At 42.3% G+C, this 13,138-nt stretch overlaps 2 protein-coding genes across 2 annotated transcripts; one reads left to right on the top strand and one right to left on the bottom strand.

Annotated features, from left to right (window-relative positions):
- The first annotated feature begins 435 nt into the window (after nt 1-435).
- Nucleotides 436-3,950, top strand: hsd20b2 (hydroxysteroid (20-beta) dehydrogenase 2). Its single transcript, XM_051078690.1, has 11 exons — nt 436-701; nt 1,201-1,247; nt 1,408-1,483; nt 1,606-1,716; nt 2,485-2,552; nt 2,672-2,716; nt 2,808-2,842; nt 2,928-3,009; nt 3,130-3,195; nt 3,563-3,712; nt 3,805-3,950. Exons 1-11 carry the CDS (start codon nt 551-553, stop codon nt 3,931-3,933), a joined length of 960 nt encoding a protein of 319 aa, XP_050934647.1. The 5' UTR covers nt 436-550; the 3' UTR covers nt 3,934-3,950.
- A 293-nt stretch (nt 3,951-4,243) lies between these two features.
- Nucleotides 4,244-13,109, bottom strand: slc12a9 (solute carrier family 12 member 9). Its single transcript, XM_018691351.2, has 14 exons — nt 12,961-13,109; nt 10,460-10,697; nt 10,185-10,319; nt 9,939-10,076; nt 9,532-9,834; nt 9,310-9,417; nt 8,873-8,984; nt 8,629-8,786; nt 8,461-8,543; nt 8,243-8,367; nt 7,653-7,845; nt 7,400-7,574; nt 6,413-6,559; nt 4,244-6,288 (listed from the first exon to the last, which is right to left on the bottom strand). The coding sequence occupies exons 2-14, from the start codon at nt 10,662-10,664 to the stop codon at nt 5,447-5,449; spliced, it is 2,724 nt and encodes a 907-aa protein (XP_018546867.1). The 5' UTR covers nt 10,665-10,697; nt 12,961-13,109; the 3' UTR covers nt 4,244-5,446.
- Nucleotides 13,110-13,138: the final 29 nt, after the last annotated feature.

Here is a 13,138-nt window from a genome sequence, read left to right as displayed (position 1 = left end):
TAGATGTTTATTGTTGATTTTTTTTTTTTTAAACTTATCATTCTTACTGTGAAATGTAACCTGAAAAGTATGATCCTCCACAATATATCAATACTCAAACAGTGCTCAGTGTATGTTAACCTTAAGGCTTCAAAACAAAACACATAAAGAACAAAGTTCCCAGATGATCCAGATGATCTTCAAGTTGCTATAGACAATTCCAGCTGTTGTAGCAGCACTAGGATCAGTTGAGGCGACTGTTTCTGCAAAATCTTTAATTTGAAATCAGGTTTTACCCTTTAATGTTGATTTAAAAAGCTGAAACAGTTTCCTCTGCAGGGAGTTTGCAAAATTCAGGTTTGTTGTGTGAGTCCGGAGGTGTTGGCTGTCTACCAAGCTCACCATCATGACACAGTGAGGGGTGGAGCAGTGTGGGAGGAGCACTGTATTATACATGACATAAAACAGTTGTCATTTCCAATAACATAAAATTAGAATTAACCAAACTTTAAAACTTTGCCCATTGTGCTGCCAGGGAATCGTATTCCAGCAGGACCAGCTGTGCTGAAAAATGTCATTCACTGAAGTATTGGCCATTACTGGGGGACTTACAGTTGTTTTCCAGCTGCTGAAACTGGCCTGGAGATGTTGGTGTGGACTCAGGGAGTTTGTTTTGTCAGAACACTGGCAAGTGGATTTAAGGACATTTGGGCAATGGGCAGGTAAAGTCAAATAAAACATATTTAATGTTCTATCCAAGGTTGCTTTTATGGCAAAACACAATGTTAACAGTGTCTAGTCAATGTACTGTATGTGTGTGCATGTGAAACAGGTAAATGATTCACATTGTATGAAGTCTCAATGTGGGGAATATTTGGATTTTTCAACATAAACATCTGCAGCAGCACACACCAGGCTTCCTCTCTGTGAACCCTGTCTTGATAAGGAACTTGATAAGCTGTTCACATTCCTTTTTGATAGGACATTTCCGACTCATTAGCTGCAAAGAGCACACATCAAAATTCTTCTTATTCAAAATCAGTTTTCCATCTTCTTTCACTAAGATGGTGCAGTTTTTGTCATTTATGACACATTTCCTGTGGCCAGTGTGTTAAAAGTTCTACTGATGTTTTAACACAAATGTATACAGATGTTTTAATAATTCTAAAATGAATCTAAAATTGACTTGTGTAACATTTCTGTGCTTTCTCCTTCCTGCAGTCGTCACTGGTGCCACATCTGGCATTGGTAAAGCTTATGCCAGTGAGGTGAGTCTCCATTTTCCCTTTACAATAATCTCTCACAACCCTTTGGGCCAAATTTCAAGTTTGGAGCTGAGGACAGTTGGTTGATATTTGTTAAGTTGTTTTAATCAGCACCAGTGCCTGTCAGTTAAGAGAGCAACCAAATCTGTCTGCCTCCCTCTAGCTGGCACGAAGAGGCCTGGATGTTGTCTTGGTGAGCAGATCTGCTGATAAACTTCAAATGGTCGCCAGAGAAATAGGTGAGTGAAATGAAAATAATACCTGTGTTCTTTTGCTGTTTCACCGTTATTAGAAACATATTTTTCTTTCAATGTTCGTCTCTGGAGCAGAAACAATCCCAAATATTCTTTATCACCTACAGAGGATCAGTATGGACGAAAGACTCGCACCATCCAAGTGGACTTCACAGATGGCCACAGTATTTACCCTGCTATAGCTGAGGCACTGCAAGGCCTGGAGATTGGAATTCTGGGTAACTGGACAACTAGTTATAGAGTAGAGTTATTCACCTCAGAAAAGTAAATGCTTGTCTTGCATTATGTAAATATGCTTTACTTTCTTGCTGAGAGTAAGATGGAAAGATTATAACAAAATCAACCTACCAACACCTGTAAAGATCATGGAGGTTGTTTATTGCCCTATTTCTAGTCCAGGTGCAGGGATTTGCTCGAGTCTCATTACCATGAGGGTGCCAAATTCTAGGAAGGCACGTTCACATGTAACCCCCACAGGATCACAATGTGTCATGTTTTCTCTTTGGGTTTGGCTGGTTTAAACAAACCAACTTTATTGTGTCAATTAGTGAGCTTTAAATGACCCGACTTTGTTACTTTGGGACTTTTTGAACTTTGTTACTGTTTCCTGCCTTTGTGCTAAGCTAAGCTAACAGGCTGCTGACTGTAGCTTTTGGCAAGTGGTAAAGGCCATAGCATATGATTCACATCATTTTCATAGTCATCAAACCAGACAGTCATTGTCATCCTGTCTCTCCACTCATTTTTCAGGTTCTTCCTCTAATTTGTAACCTGTCTGTATTTTCTTTCCTGGTGAAGATTAATTCCTGTTAAGTTACTGAACATAAGTAAATTACACCCAAACCTTTGCAGACCAACTGCAACTGTATGTGCTGACTCTGACGGGCAAAGTGCTTGAAGGGAAAAAGAGCAGATGAATCAACCGAAGACCATAGATACTTATTAATACAAGTTTTTGTTTGTGTCTCTTTGTGTTACCCACACAGTCAACAATGTAGGAATGACCTATTCTGATAATTTTTCATATTTCCTGGAAGTACCAGATGCTGAACGGGTAAGTTTGATGTTATAAATGTGAATTTCTAAAGACAATACACTGGATTATTTATTTTTTACTGACTGTCTGATTATTTTTTTTTCACTTATGTTCCCTTGTGTTCTTATTCTGACCAGAAAATCACTCAGGTTATCAACTGTAACATGCTGTCTGTCCCTCAGGTAAGGTTTTTAATGTTCCACTATATTTTAGTTTTTGTTGACCACTACTGCTGCATAAAGAAAGATGATGATCTGTATTATCTTCACTCAGATGACCAGACTGGTTCTTCCAGGCATGATTGAAAGGTATCATCGCAAACATTCAGTGGTTTATGGCAGATATGAGATAATGAGAGTGTAGGATGAATTCATGTCTTCCATGTCATCACAGAGAGACGGGGCTGATCATCAATATGTCCTCCATGGTGGGTACCAGTCCACAGCCTTTATTGTCCCTTTACTCCTCCACCAAGGTACTTTCTCATCCACATTTTCTATTATTTTTGTGCATACATGCAGTCAAATACACCATAATCAGATCACACTCTTGCTGCTCTGCTTTTTTGTGACTTTGACTCTCTCCTTTTTTTCAGATTTTTGTATCATATTTCTCTCAGTGTCTGCATGCTGAGTACAAGGCAAAGGGGATTACTGTTCAGGTAAAGTACACAACACAAGCTGAGTTCCAAAACATCACATAAACTATGAGTTTATTTGTGATTCAGTTTCCTAAATTACCAAAGCTAAATGTTTGGTAATTGAGCCAAACCAACTTAAAATGTTTATATATGTTGAACAGTTTGTTTTGCTCTGTTGAACAAACATGCAGCTCATAAAATGAACCTTTGCCCCCTGCTGTGGTTCTCCTGGTTCTCTTCCTCTTTTTCAATTTGTTGCATGTGAAGCTGCATCAGACTCATTGTGCTTTGGTTATTTCTGCACTTGACTAAACATTGCATACATGAGAATGTATGTTTCATGATATGAAGGGAAGTTCAATTCATACAACAGTTAATGTTTCCCCAGTGTGTGGCCCCCTTAATGGTGTCCACCAACATGACAATGAACAAGAAAGTCAACTGCTTTGTGAAAAGTGCCTCGGGGTTCGCCCGTGAAGCCCTGAATACTGTGGGTCACTCCAGCTACACCAGTGGCTGCCTGTCCCATGCACTCCAGGTCAGAGGAGATGAGCAACTATGATCACTCATAAATTTCTCAGCTGCTGCAATATCTTAACGTCTCACCTTCTCTTCCCCATCATCCCACAGACCGTGGCTATCTCAATACTCCTGCCAGACTGGCTGCGTATGTCGTCGTTCCTCATCAAGAAGCTACGAAACCTCGCAAAGGTGACTGAAGCAAAGCAAAAGCAGAAACTCAGAGAAAAAGAGGAGTAATCGTCACCTGCCTGCATCTGCACAGATGCTGAAGTTCACTAAGTGAATGAAGATTACATATATGAATGTTGGTTTTTACAGCTGAGTATGGGCACTATAAAGGATTATCTTCACTATACAATATGTGTAACATCATAGTGAGGTCAATACTTATGTTTTGTTCATTTATTTTTTCTTATTATTGCATCAAGTTTTTAATTATCTATGGAGCGACATTTTCAACAGCCTTATTCACTGCATCCTTAAGATACAGTATCAGTTTCTACTGTTGCTAAAACTATACACAGTATATTATTGCACTTGACAGATATACAGACACAATTTGTATTGCAGTTAAGCAATTTTTAAATACATATGTATTGTCTGTTACAGTTTTCAATTGTTACAGTTAGTTAAATTAACAGTACACAGTACATTTGGCATACATTTACTCCTATGTATATCTACAGAATTGACCATTAGTAAACAAGTCAATCATTTAAGGCATTCTCATTGACCATTAGTAACAACTCAGGATGGAATATTCCAAAAGGGCAAAGTGAAGTCATGCAAGACGCTTTTTCAGCAACATCCTCTTTATGGTCCATGAAGTGTTGAATGCTATAAAACAAGACTGTAGTAACATTTCATTCTGTATTTTGTCAATATGATTGATTAATTGCTGAGTAAAAATGTGAGAACTTGCTCTGGTTTCAATTGTGACTTGGTCTGAATCATCCTTGGTCCTGACTGAGACTGGATTCAGATACTATATAATAAGTATCAGCGTAACCCTTTTTGGTATATTTTTGACAGTCTGCATCATGAAGCACAAAAAACATTCTGTTAGCACACACAACAGCAACAAATGGCATTCATCATTCTGAGGTCAAATGTGCGCGATGGTTCCCATTGTGAAGACTGGAGATACATTTTCAACAGCAAAAGCAAACATGTTTGCGTAAGTGCAAGGAGAACTAACTAATCAGAACTCAATTCAACGTAGTAACAAAAAGCCTTTTGATCACTTGGTCCGACAACCAGCAGAAACATTAGAATGAACGAAAAAGTCAGCAGCAAAAATACAAAGGAATTACAATTTATGAATTAATACAAAACCATTTTGAAACTGAACCAGAAACATTTTTACCGTGGTCAATCGGTATCACTAAACACCACAAATTCATAATTTCATCCCTGAAATTACATATAGACATTTCTATAATGAGTGTCCTAGACAACCCGTAATTCTCAAAACAAACTGTTTTTGTTCTGAAGAGTCTCTGACACATTTTTATCTCTGTCTTATGCGAAGACAGACCTAAAGCTAATGCAAACAGGAGATTATATAAGTATAACATGACCACGAAGGATGGTATTCTTCCTTCTTCAATCACCAACCCAGTTCAAGTATATGAAAATAGGAAGTAATCCTAGAGTTTATACTTTAACCTAAATAAGCAGTAAGAGAAAACTTAGCTGTGTGTATAATATCAAATGATACAACATGAACAAAACTCCTGACTGCACATGCTCAGAGATCAGTGTACGTGACCGGGGTGACACCGTGAATCAGGAGCGTTGGCCCTAAACCGTTGGTCACTGCTTCTAGCTGACCTACGTACTGCTGTGCCTGGCTGCGTTGAGCAGGAGGTCGAGGTAAATACAGGAAGCGAACAGCAGCTTGCGAGCTGTGCTCCATCAACATACAGTTCACTGCTGACAGGAAGCCCTCGGACAGAGTTTGCATCTGCTCCGCGGAGTGCTCCCTGTCTGGCTGAGCGTGGTGCTGCACCACGGAGTCCCACGGCACGATCCTTATCGACGCCCTGATCCGCAGCTTCCTCAGCAACTCTCGAAATGTCTCTTCATTTACCACCCAGCCCTGGTCGCTGGACTCAGTCTCCACGTTCAGGAAGATTCTCATTCTTGCGTGGCGCCATTTGTTGGACATGTTGAGCACGCAGGCCATCTGCAGCAGAAACAGGCTGCACACGTCCTGATAATCACGGCTTCCTGGCTGGAGCAGGTTGAGAGGCCACACATCTATAGTCCGCTCTGATCCGTCCACCTTACTATCTTTACCCTCTCCCTCTAACTGGAAGAAATAGCGGCCAAGGCACACATTCTTGTTCATTTTAATGGCATCAGAAATTATCCCAACATACTCCTCCGGTGATAGCCAGCGTGGGCTCTCAATGTGTCGGACGGGGGGGAAATGGGCCTGCAATGAAGGCAAGTCAACCCCAAAGTTATATTCTCCCTCGCTACTTCGTCCTATTGATGAGTCACAGAATGCAGCATCTTGTAGAAAGTAGTCTTCAGGAGTGCAGCTGTCGTAGAAACCCAAAATCAGCATGTTGGGCTTCATGCCACCTTGTGGGGGAGTAACAGAAAAGCATAGTACACAAGAGTCACCAAGTGCAGATAAAGTATAAACATAATTTATAGTGAATGTAGCCATGATTGGAGGAGGGGGTTACGAGAAATCAGAGCTTACCTAAACCTGTGATGCGTAGTAGGTGCTGTGTTCCCTGTCTGACAGAGGGAGACAGCGTCAGATCCACAAAGGCCTTTACCCCAAGTTTATCAACCAGGCTCAACCAGAAGTTATACTGCTGCTGGACTGGGTCTGACGGCAGGGTGTCTAGAACACAAAGGCAAAAATTAATATACTGCACAAATAATGCTTCAGTTCAGTTCAGCTTTACAGTTGCAGAGAGTATGCAAGTTAACGTTTCTAGGCATTGCAATGTTTCCTAATGGACACCAGGGGGCAGAGAGGCAATCTGTGAGTTGGTGAGTGAGTGAAAGAATACATGCATGACAGCAAGCTGCTTCCTGAATCCTAAAAACTACTTATATTTTCTCACAGTTTGGTAAGGATACAAGTAATTTTGACCATTAAACAAGGTGCTAGATGTATGGCTGAATTCAGAGATGGCTGGTTTAAACTCTCAGGTCTAACACCACAGTGGTGCAAAGAGAACATACTCTCTTATTAATAATGCAGGACAAGCAGCAGGTGGAAAGTGAAAGCCTGTGAGGTAGCTTTCCATGATGGTGCCTGTGGAGTTTAGGTAGACCAATCAGAGTACGTATACGACTTATATAACCTGCTTTAATATTTCCTGCTTATCCTGTTCATTTCCCCTCAGACTGAATACTATGATTGATCACACGATGCCAGGTTGATTCAATTCATTTTGTGAGAGGCTTCAACACACATGACAAGGCCAATGGGGGAGTTTTATTTAGGTACCAAACCTACAGCATGTCTTGCTATAAAGACATCATTTCAGTTAGACATTGAAAATGATTACATTTTGACTGCTGTAATTAAAGGAACGGCCTTAAGCTGGTTGTGTTTGGCTTCGTTGGGGGGGGGGGGGTTGCTGAAACCACAGGGGAAAATGATTTAAAGATAAGAATAATTTAATACTGTTCGCTGCACATGGCCAGCACAGACCATCCACAGGAGCATTACCCAGATCTCCCAGCTGCACGTGGCCCAACACATACAGTCCTCCCTTCTTCAGCTGGTTCACAAACAGGATGAGCTGACAGGAAGAGCGAGGGTTGGCCACCATTAACAGCACCTGTGGCCTCCAGAACTTCACATGTTCCTTCCTCACATCCAGCATCAGCAGGTACTTACGCACCTAAACCAGAGAGGAAAGCAATGGTTGACAAACTGCTACTGCATGTCTGATTTTGTGTGTCTGTGTGTGTCCAGATACCTGATGGAAAATGAGAGCCTGGCTGATGTAGCCCCAGCTGCTGGTGGGTGATCTGTAGTGGAGGAAGAGGAGCAGCAGCAGCAGGAGGACGATGCTGCCCGAGGAGTACACAGGGTTAATGACGAACATCATGACTAAACAGCTGAGAATCCCCAGCAGGCAGGTGTGCCAGGAAAAGAGCTGGAAGGTCGGTCTGTTAAACACACAGAGATAAAAGAAACTGAGGCAGCTGGACATAAAAAACAGAAGTAATACAGCAATAAATATTACTTTTACATTCTCATAAAATATATCAGCATAATATAACCAAGCAAGGTTGAACAGGTTAGATTTTTTCAGCTCTGAAAGATTTCATTCTCAACTGTATGACTGAAATTTTATTTATAGATAGAACAGATATTTCCTTTTCTTTCTATAAATAAAGCAAGCCTGTAATTTTATTCTGAAAATTTGACAGCATTGTTGTTGGATTCAGTTACAGGCTGTTGAAAAATATCGCTACAATTCTTAATTGTCGTTGATGGAGGTCAGTAAAGACAACCAATTTTAATCAATAGTGGAGGAATCAATAGTGATCGATCTTTTATTACCTGAAGTTTGGTGCCGATGCCCACTCGAGAGCCAAACAGGCCAGGTCAACTGCAGCATAGGCAAGCAAGTAGAAAACAGTCACCAAACCTGCTACAGCATTGAGTTGACCTGCAAACACTACACACTGCAACACAAACAGACCACAAAGACACACAGGTTAGGATGGCAGCTGTAATTCTAAAAGTAGATGACCGCACACCGCAGAACCTCTACTCACCTGCGCCAGGCCCCAGGTATACAGCACTGCCACCCATGGATTCCCCGAGCTTGATGTGATGGCAGCAGGGGCTAGTGGCAGACCTTTTGGGATAACAAAAGTCTCTTAGGAAATGACTCAATACACAAAAAAGGCACCGATATGGTCAGTAAAAACCTCGAGCCTTACCAAAGAGGTGATCCAGAGCGAGAGCATGGAGGATACGGGACGCCCCAATCATAGCGCACATTGCAGCAGAGAGAGAGGCGCAGTATATCCCGATAGTAACGAACGGAGGCCAGATGTTAATTCGCTGCAAGAACCCATAATCCTGAATCAACAGGGTCCTAAAGAAACAGAAACAAATTACTAATTATTTATTTCATAGCTGCAACTATTTATTTGACTATTGATCTCAGGAGCCATTTCTGACCTGTCACAGGTGGCGCTGACCAAGATGAAGAGGAGGACGTAGACTGTGAATGTGTACAACACAGCTACGATGGTGCCTTTAGGGATGGAAACGCTTGGAGTCTTCAGTTCCCCTTCAGAGACATACGGAGAGTAGATTAAGGAGTAAAGAGTAAACATCAGGGCCTGCTTGTTTGTGTGTGCATGTACTACAAATATTTACTATTTAATTGTTATATGCATATATACAGTGGGGTTGTAAGAATAAGTTCCAGCGAACACACTTCCCTTTTTTGACATTATTCTGCATTCTGACATGCACATAATTCAAAGTAAGAGCAGGTGGAAAAGATGGAAAAATACTCCATTACATGTAAAAGTCTTGCTTTCAAAATCTTACTCAAGCAAAAGTGCATATGCAGTATCAGCTAAATAAATATTATGACAACAAGCTTTAACCTGACATATTGGCTCCAGCCATGATCCCTGTGCAGCTGGTGAACATGACAGCAAACACGGTGGCAAAAGACATGACAGAGTTGGTGCTGTAGTCCAAAGAGTAACCAGCTAGAAAGAAAAAAGAAGAACAACAGCGAGACCTTTAATAGATGCACCTAAATTTATGAGAATCAACTATCTTTGTGAGTCTACTCTCATTTCCTCATTAACATCCATACTCACAGCCCAGGTTGTTCCTCAGCGTGGTAGCACTGAAGCCCGTGTAGCTGGCGTTGTAGCGGAGGGTCTGGTTGCCAGAACCCTGGTGGGTGATGATGAAGTCACGAGGTTTGACCGCCACAGAGCTGATGAAGATGGACAGCAAGGATATGGTGACTACCAGCAGGATGACGAAGGCAGTGCGGGAGTAGATGTGGGCCCCCACCAGACACACAAGCAAGCACAGCAGAAGGACTACAGAGGAGTACAGTACTGTGTACCAGTAACCCTGAGGAAGCACTCGTATTGCCTCGGACACTGGTGACTCTAAAAACAGAGGGAAACAGGCAGAAACTGAGAATCTGTAAATAAATTGGGATGCTTCCTAAATAATGTAGAGAAAGTAGCATAGGAATAGAAAGAAAACTTACCAGGATCTGAACCAAATACGTCAAGTATGGCCTCCACAAGACCAAGAACATACTCGCCACATGCAAACACTTTGGCCAGGAAGAACATCAAACCAATGCTTCCTCCAAACTCTGGGCCCAGAGACCGACTGATCATGTCTGGTCACACTTTGTTAAAGTTGATGTGAATTTGTGTAACTGTGGCTAAGATCAGGTGACACTCGAGAAAAACAACATTTTGAAAATGCGTTTGTTCTGTAAGGATACAGTAGGCTCCACCTCCTTGGATAGCACCATTGGTGGAAATGGCACAGATCGACAGTATTGTAAGAGATATAATAGTATAGGCCACAACCACCATTAAAAGACCTTGTAACAGCCCCGCATGACCAACCACAAACCCTGGAAGAGAGATCATGTCAGTGTTAGTCACTTCAACACAATGACTCACTTATACTGTAAGTGATTCACACAAACATCCACTGTCTATAACTCAGAGCAGCTTTTACTTTTCTAATCTCTTCACAACATGATTTGCTCACCTGTTCTCAGAAACAGCACAATGCTGAACATGGAGAGGATGGTTGGCACCATCACCCCGAAGAAGGTGTTCAGTTTACGGGGGTCTTTACTCGGGGTCCCAGGGCCAGGATCGGGGGCGGTGTCCGGCGCCATGCCGCATGCTGCTGCAGTTACGGACAGACCGCACACCCCTGAGGTGATCAGAGGGGTGCGTTCGTTGGACATGGCTGCTGAGAGCTTCAGATCAGTCTTCTTGCCCTGTGAGAAAGAAATCAGTGAGGAGAGGTTTCAAAAAGAAAGAAATATTATTACAAAACTGTAATAATGCAGATTGGTAGGGGTTAAGAAAATGAAGGCCTCAGTCATTTAAGTTTTTTTTCTGTCTGCTTAGTGTGTAAACAGATTGCTTTCCATCATTAAGCCCCACAGGCAAATATATCTCTCTATTTATCTCTCATGCTCTGTTTTTCCCCCCAGTCATGGTAAGTGAAAGGCTGCAAGATAGAAGATAGGAGGACACTCCCCGCGTACATCCCCTTTTAAGCACTTCTTTTTTGCCAAACACGTGCTCTCGTTACACATTTCCCCCCTATTTAAGGAACAATGTGAGGAAGAATATCATGCCAGTTTTTCTTTACTTGACGTATTGTTCTCTTTCTCAAAACAAATGAAGCAATAAGTCACAGGCACACACATACAGGAATTTGCCTTGTGACACTAACACAAACACATTGATGCTTTTGCCCTCTCCTTCCTAAAAATATAACAATGTAAAAAATAATGACAACCATAAAAAAAGGTCATGTGCACATGACCTGCATTCCATTAGTAATGCTTCCATCCTCAATTAAACAAAGTGTTTACTTTAAAGTGTTGTGAGCAGCTGAGAATATTAAAATCTAAGGCCAATCTGAACATATTCTGGGCTTTTTCACATTTGTTTCACATTAACAAAGTCAGACTTAGTGGCTCAACACAAGTATGCAGATGGAATACAGCAGTTTCACCAGCACTCATGTGCTGCGCAGTCACCTGACGCTACAATGCAGGATGATTCATCCGACCTGTTCTGTTACTTTTCTCCCACCGTCAGCCTCTTTTCTTCTTTTGCACCCTCTAATAGTATGGTTGTTTTTGACTGTATAACACAGCACAGATCGAGCACTGGAACACCGTCAGGAGTGATGTTAGCGACTTACTCCTCTTAATGAAAGCTCCTGCTCACACCTCAGGTTGGTATTTGCAGTCAGCTGATTCACAGCCACTTGTCTGTTTTTACATGCAACTCCAACCAAAGAGCAGGCACGTCTCAGCTGAGCAGCAGCATGTCCCCTCTGTGCACAGGTGACCTTTCTTTATGTCTGATGCCAGCATTCGCCTTTGCCGTTCTTCCTCAAGGAGGCTGTTTTCATCGCTGAAAATGTTGCCAGATTATTGCCTCAACACCAGGCCTCTCCGTGATTTATTTGATCAGATAGAGGAATCACATGATGGCAAACCTAAACTAGGACGGAAGCTTTACATAATAGAGCATGACAGGACATGCACGAGACATAAGCTGTTATTATGGGGATCACACCCACTAACTTTTCTACTTGAATATACTTGGTCTGGTTGTCAGACAGACAATTTGAGGTTTGGGCTCTGGAAAATCACAATGGGCATTTTACACAAATAACAAATTGAGGATCAGTCCAGAAAATAATCAGCAGATTAATCAATCATGTCAGCAGTTGTTGGTGTAGCCAGATTTGATTTGTTTCCAGTGAGCTATAGGTATTTCTACCCACCACTGGCTGACTAATAGCCTTTTACAAGACTTGGTGGATTGGCGGATTTAAATATAGTTGCACAAGATTTACAAGTCTTGAGTCAAATACATCCCCATGATACAGACTCTCAACCCCATTATGGTGAGATGGCTTGTCAGCGGTTTGAAAAGGGGAAGTTGAACGCACCGTGACAGCACTACTGTACATACATGAAGAGTGTGTGCAGAACACTATATCCATCAAGTAGTTCCGGTATTGTAGTTGATGCTGAGGACATGCTCTGCAGGGATGCTGAGAGTGACTCACTGGGCTGATGTTCATGATGTTGACACAGACCGCCCGAATCTATCAAAAAAGGCCCTCTGCGGGTCCCCGGACCCTAATTTAGAAACAAGTCGGTGATCAAAATAAATCACCCTTTCCGTCGCATATACGTAGCAGGAGGGTGGAGCAAATATGCGGCAGTAAAACTTTACGTCCTCTGCATTGAGTATAGGGTAAAAACTAGGGTAAATACTGCGACACATTTGCAGGTGCATTTTGGGTAAATGCCTATTTACGTTTTGAGGTTCACGGTCAGGAAGTGGTCGCGTGCGCCGGGGCGTTTCGCCCGGCAGTAATAAAACAACGCACGCGGCGTAAAGTCCTCCTGCACTGTGTCACTCAGCAACATCCAGGATATTTACAGCGAGACGCGCCCCGTGTAGTTTCTTACCCTCGCTAAAAACACCGAAGACTATCAAACTTACCTCCGCGAGCCTCCCCCGGAACAGTTTCACCCACTTCCTGCTTGAACTCTCTCTTTCTGTCTCTGTCTCCGCCTGTCTCAGTGTGTCTCAGCTTTGTGTCTCTGGCAGAGGAGGATGTCCCGGTTCAGATGCGCAGTCAGATGAGGCCGTTGTGGGCCGGTGGACAGTGCTGAGCTGT

Source organism: Lates calcarifer, linkage group LG20 (assembly GCF_001640805.2).
Source record: "Lates calcarifer isolate ASB-BC8 linkage group LG20, TLL_Latcal_v3, whole genome shotgun sequence".
Lineage (NCBI taxonomy): Eukaryota > Metazoa > Chordata > Actinopteri > Centropomidae > Lates > Lates calcarifer.
Note: the sequence above shows the minus strand (reverse complement) of the source record. Positions and strands in the feature narration are given on the sequence as shown.

Coding starts and splice junctions, on each gene's coding strand:
- hsd20b2 (XM_051078690.1), top strand. CDS start 551: ATGTCATTCACTGAAGTATTGGCCATTACTGGGGGACTTACAGTTGTT. Junction 2,553..2,671: donor AAGTACCAGATGCTGAACGG/GTAAGTTTGATG, acceptor TATTCTGACCAG/AAAATCACTCAGGTTATCAA. Junction 3,196..3,562: donor CAAAGGGGATTACTGTTCAG/GTAAAGTACACA, acceptor ATGTTTCCCCAG/TGTGTGGCCCCCTTAATGGT.
- slc12a9 (XM_018691351.2), bottom strand. CDS start 10,664: ATGTCCAACGAACGCACCCCTCTGATCACCTCAGGGGTGTGCGGTCTG. Junction 8,985..9,309: donor GGCTGGAGCCAATATGTCAG/GTTAAAGCTTGT, acceptor ATGTCTCTGAAG/GGGAACTGAAGACTCCAAGC. Junction 6,560..7,399: donor CGTGCAGCTGGGAGATCTGG/GTAATGCTCCTG, acceptor TTTGTGTTCTAG/ACACCCTGCCGTCAGACCCA.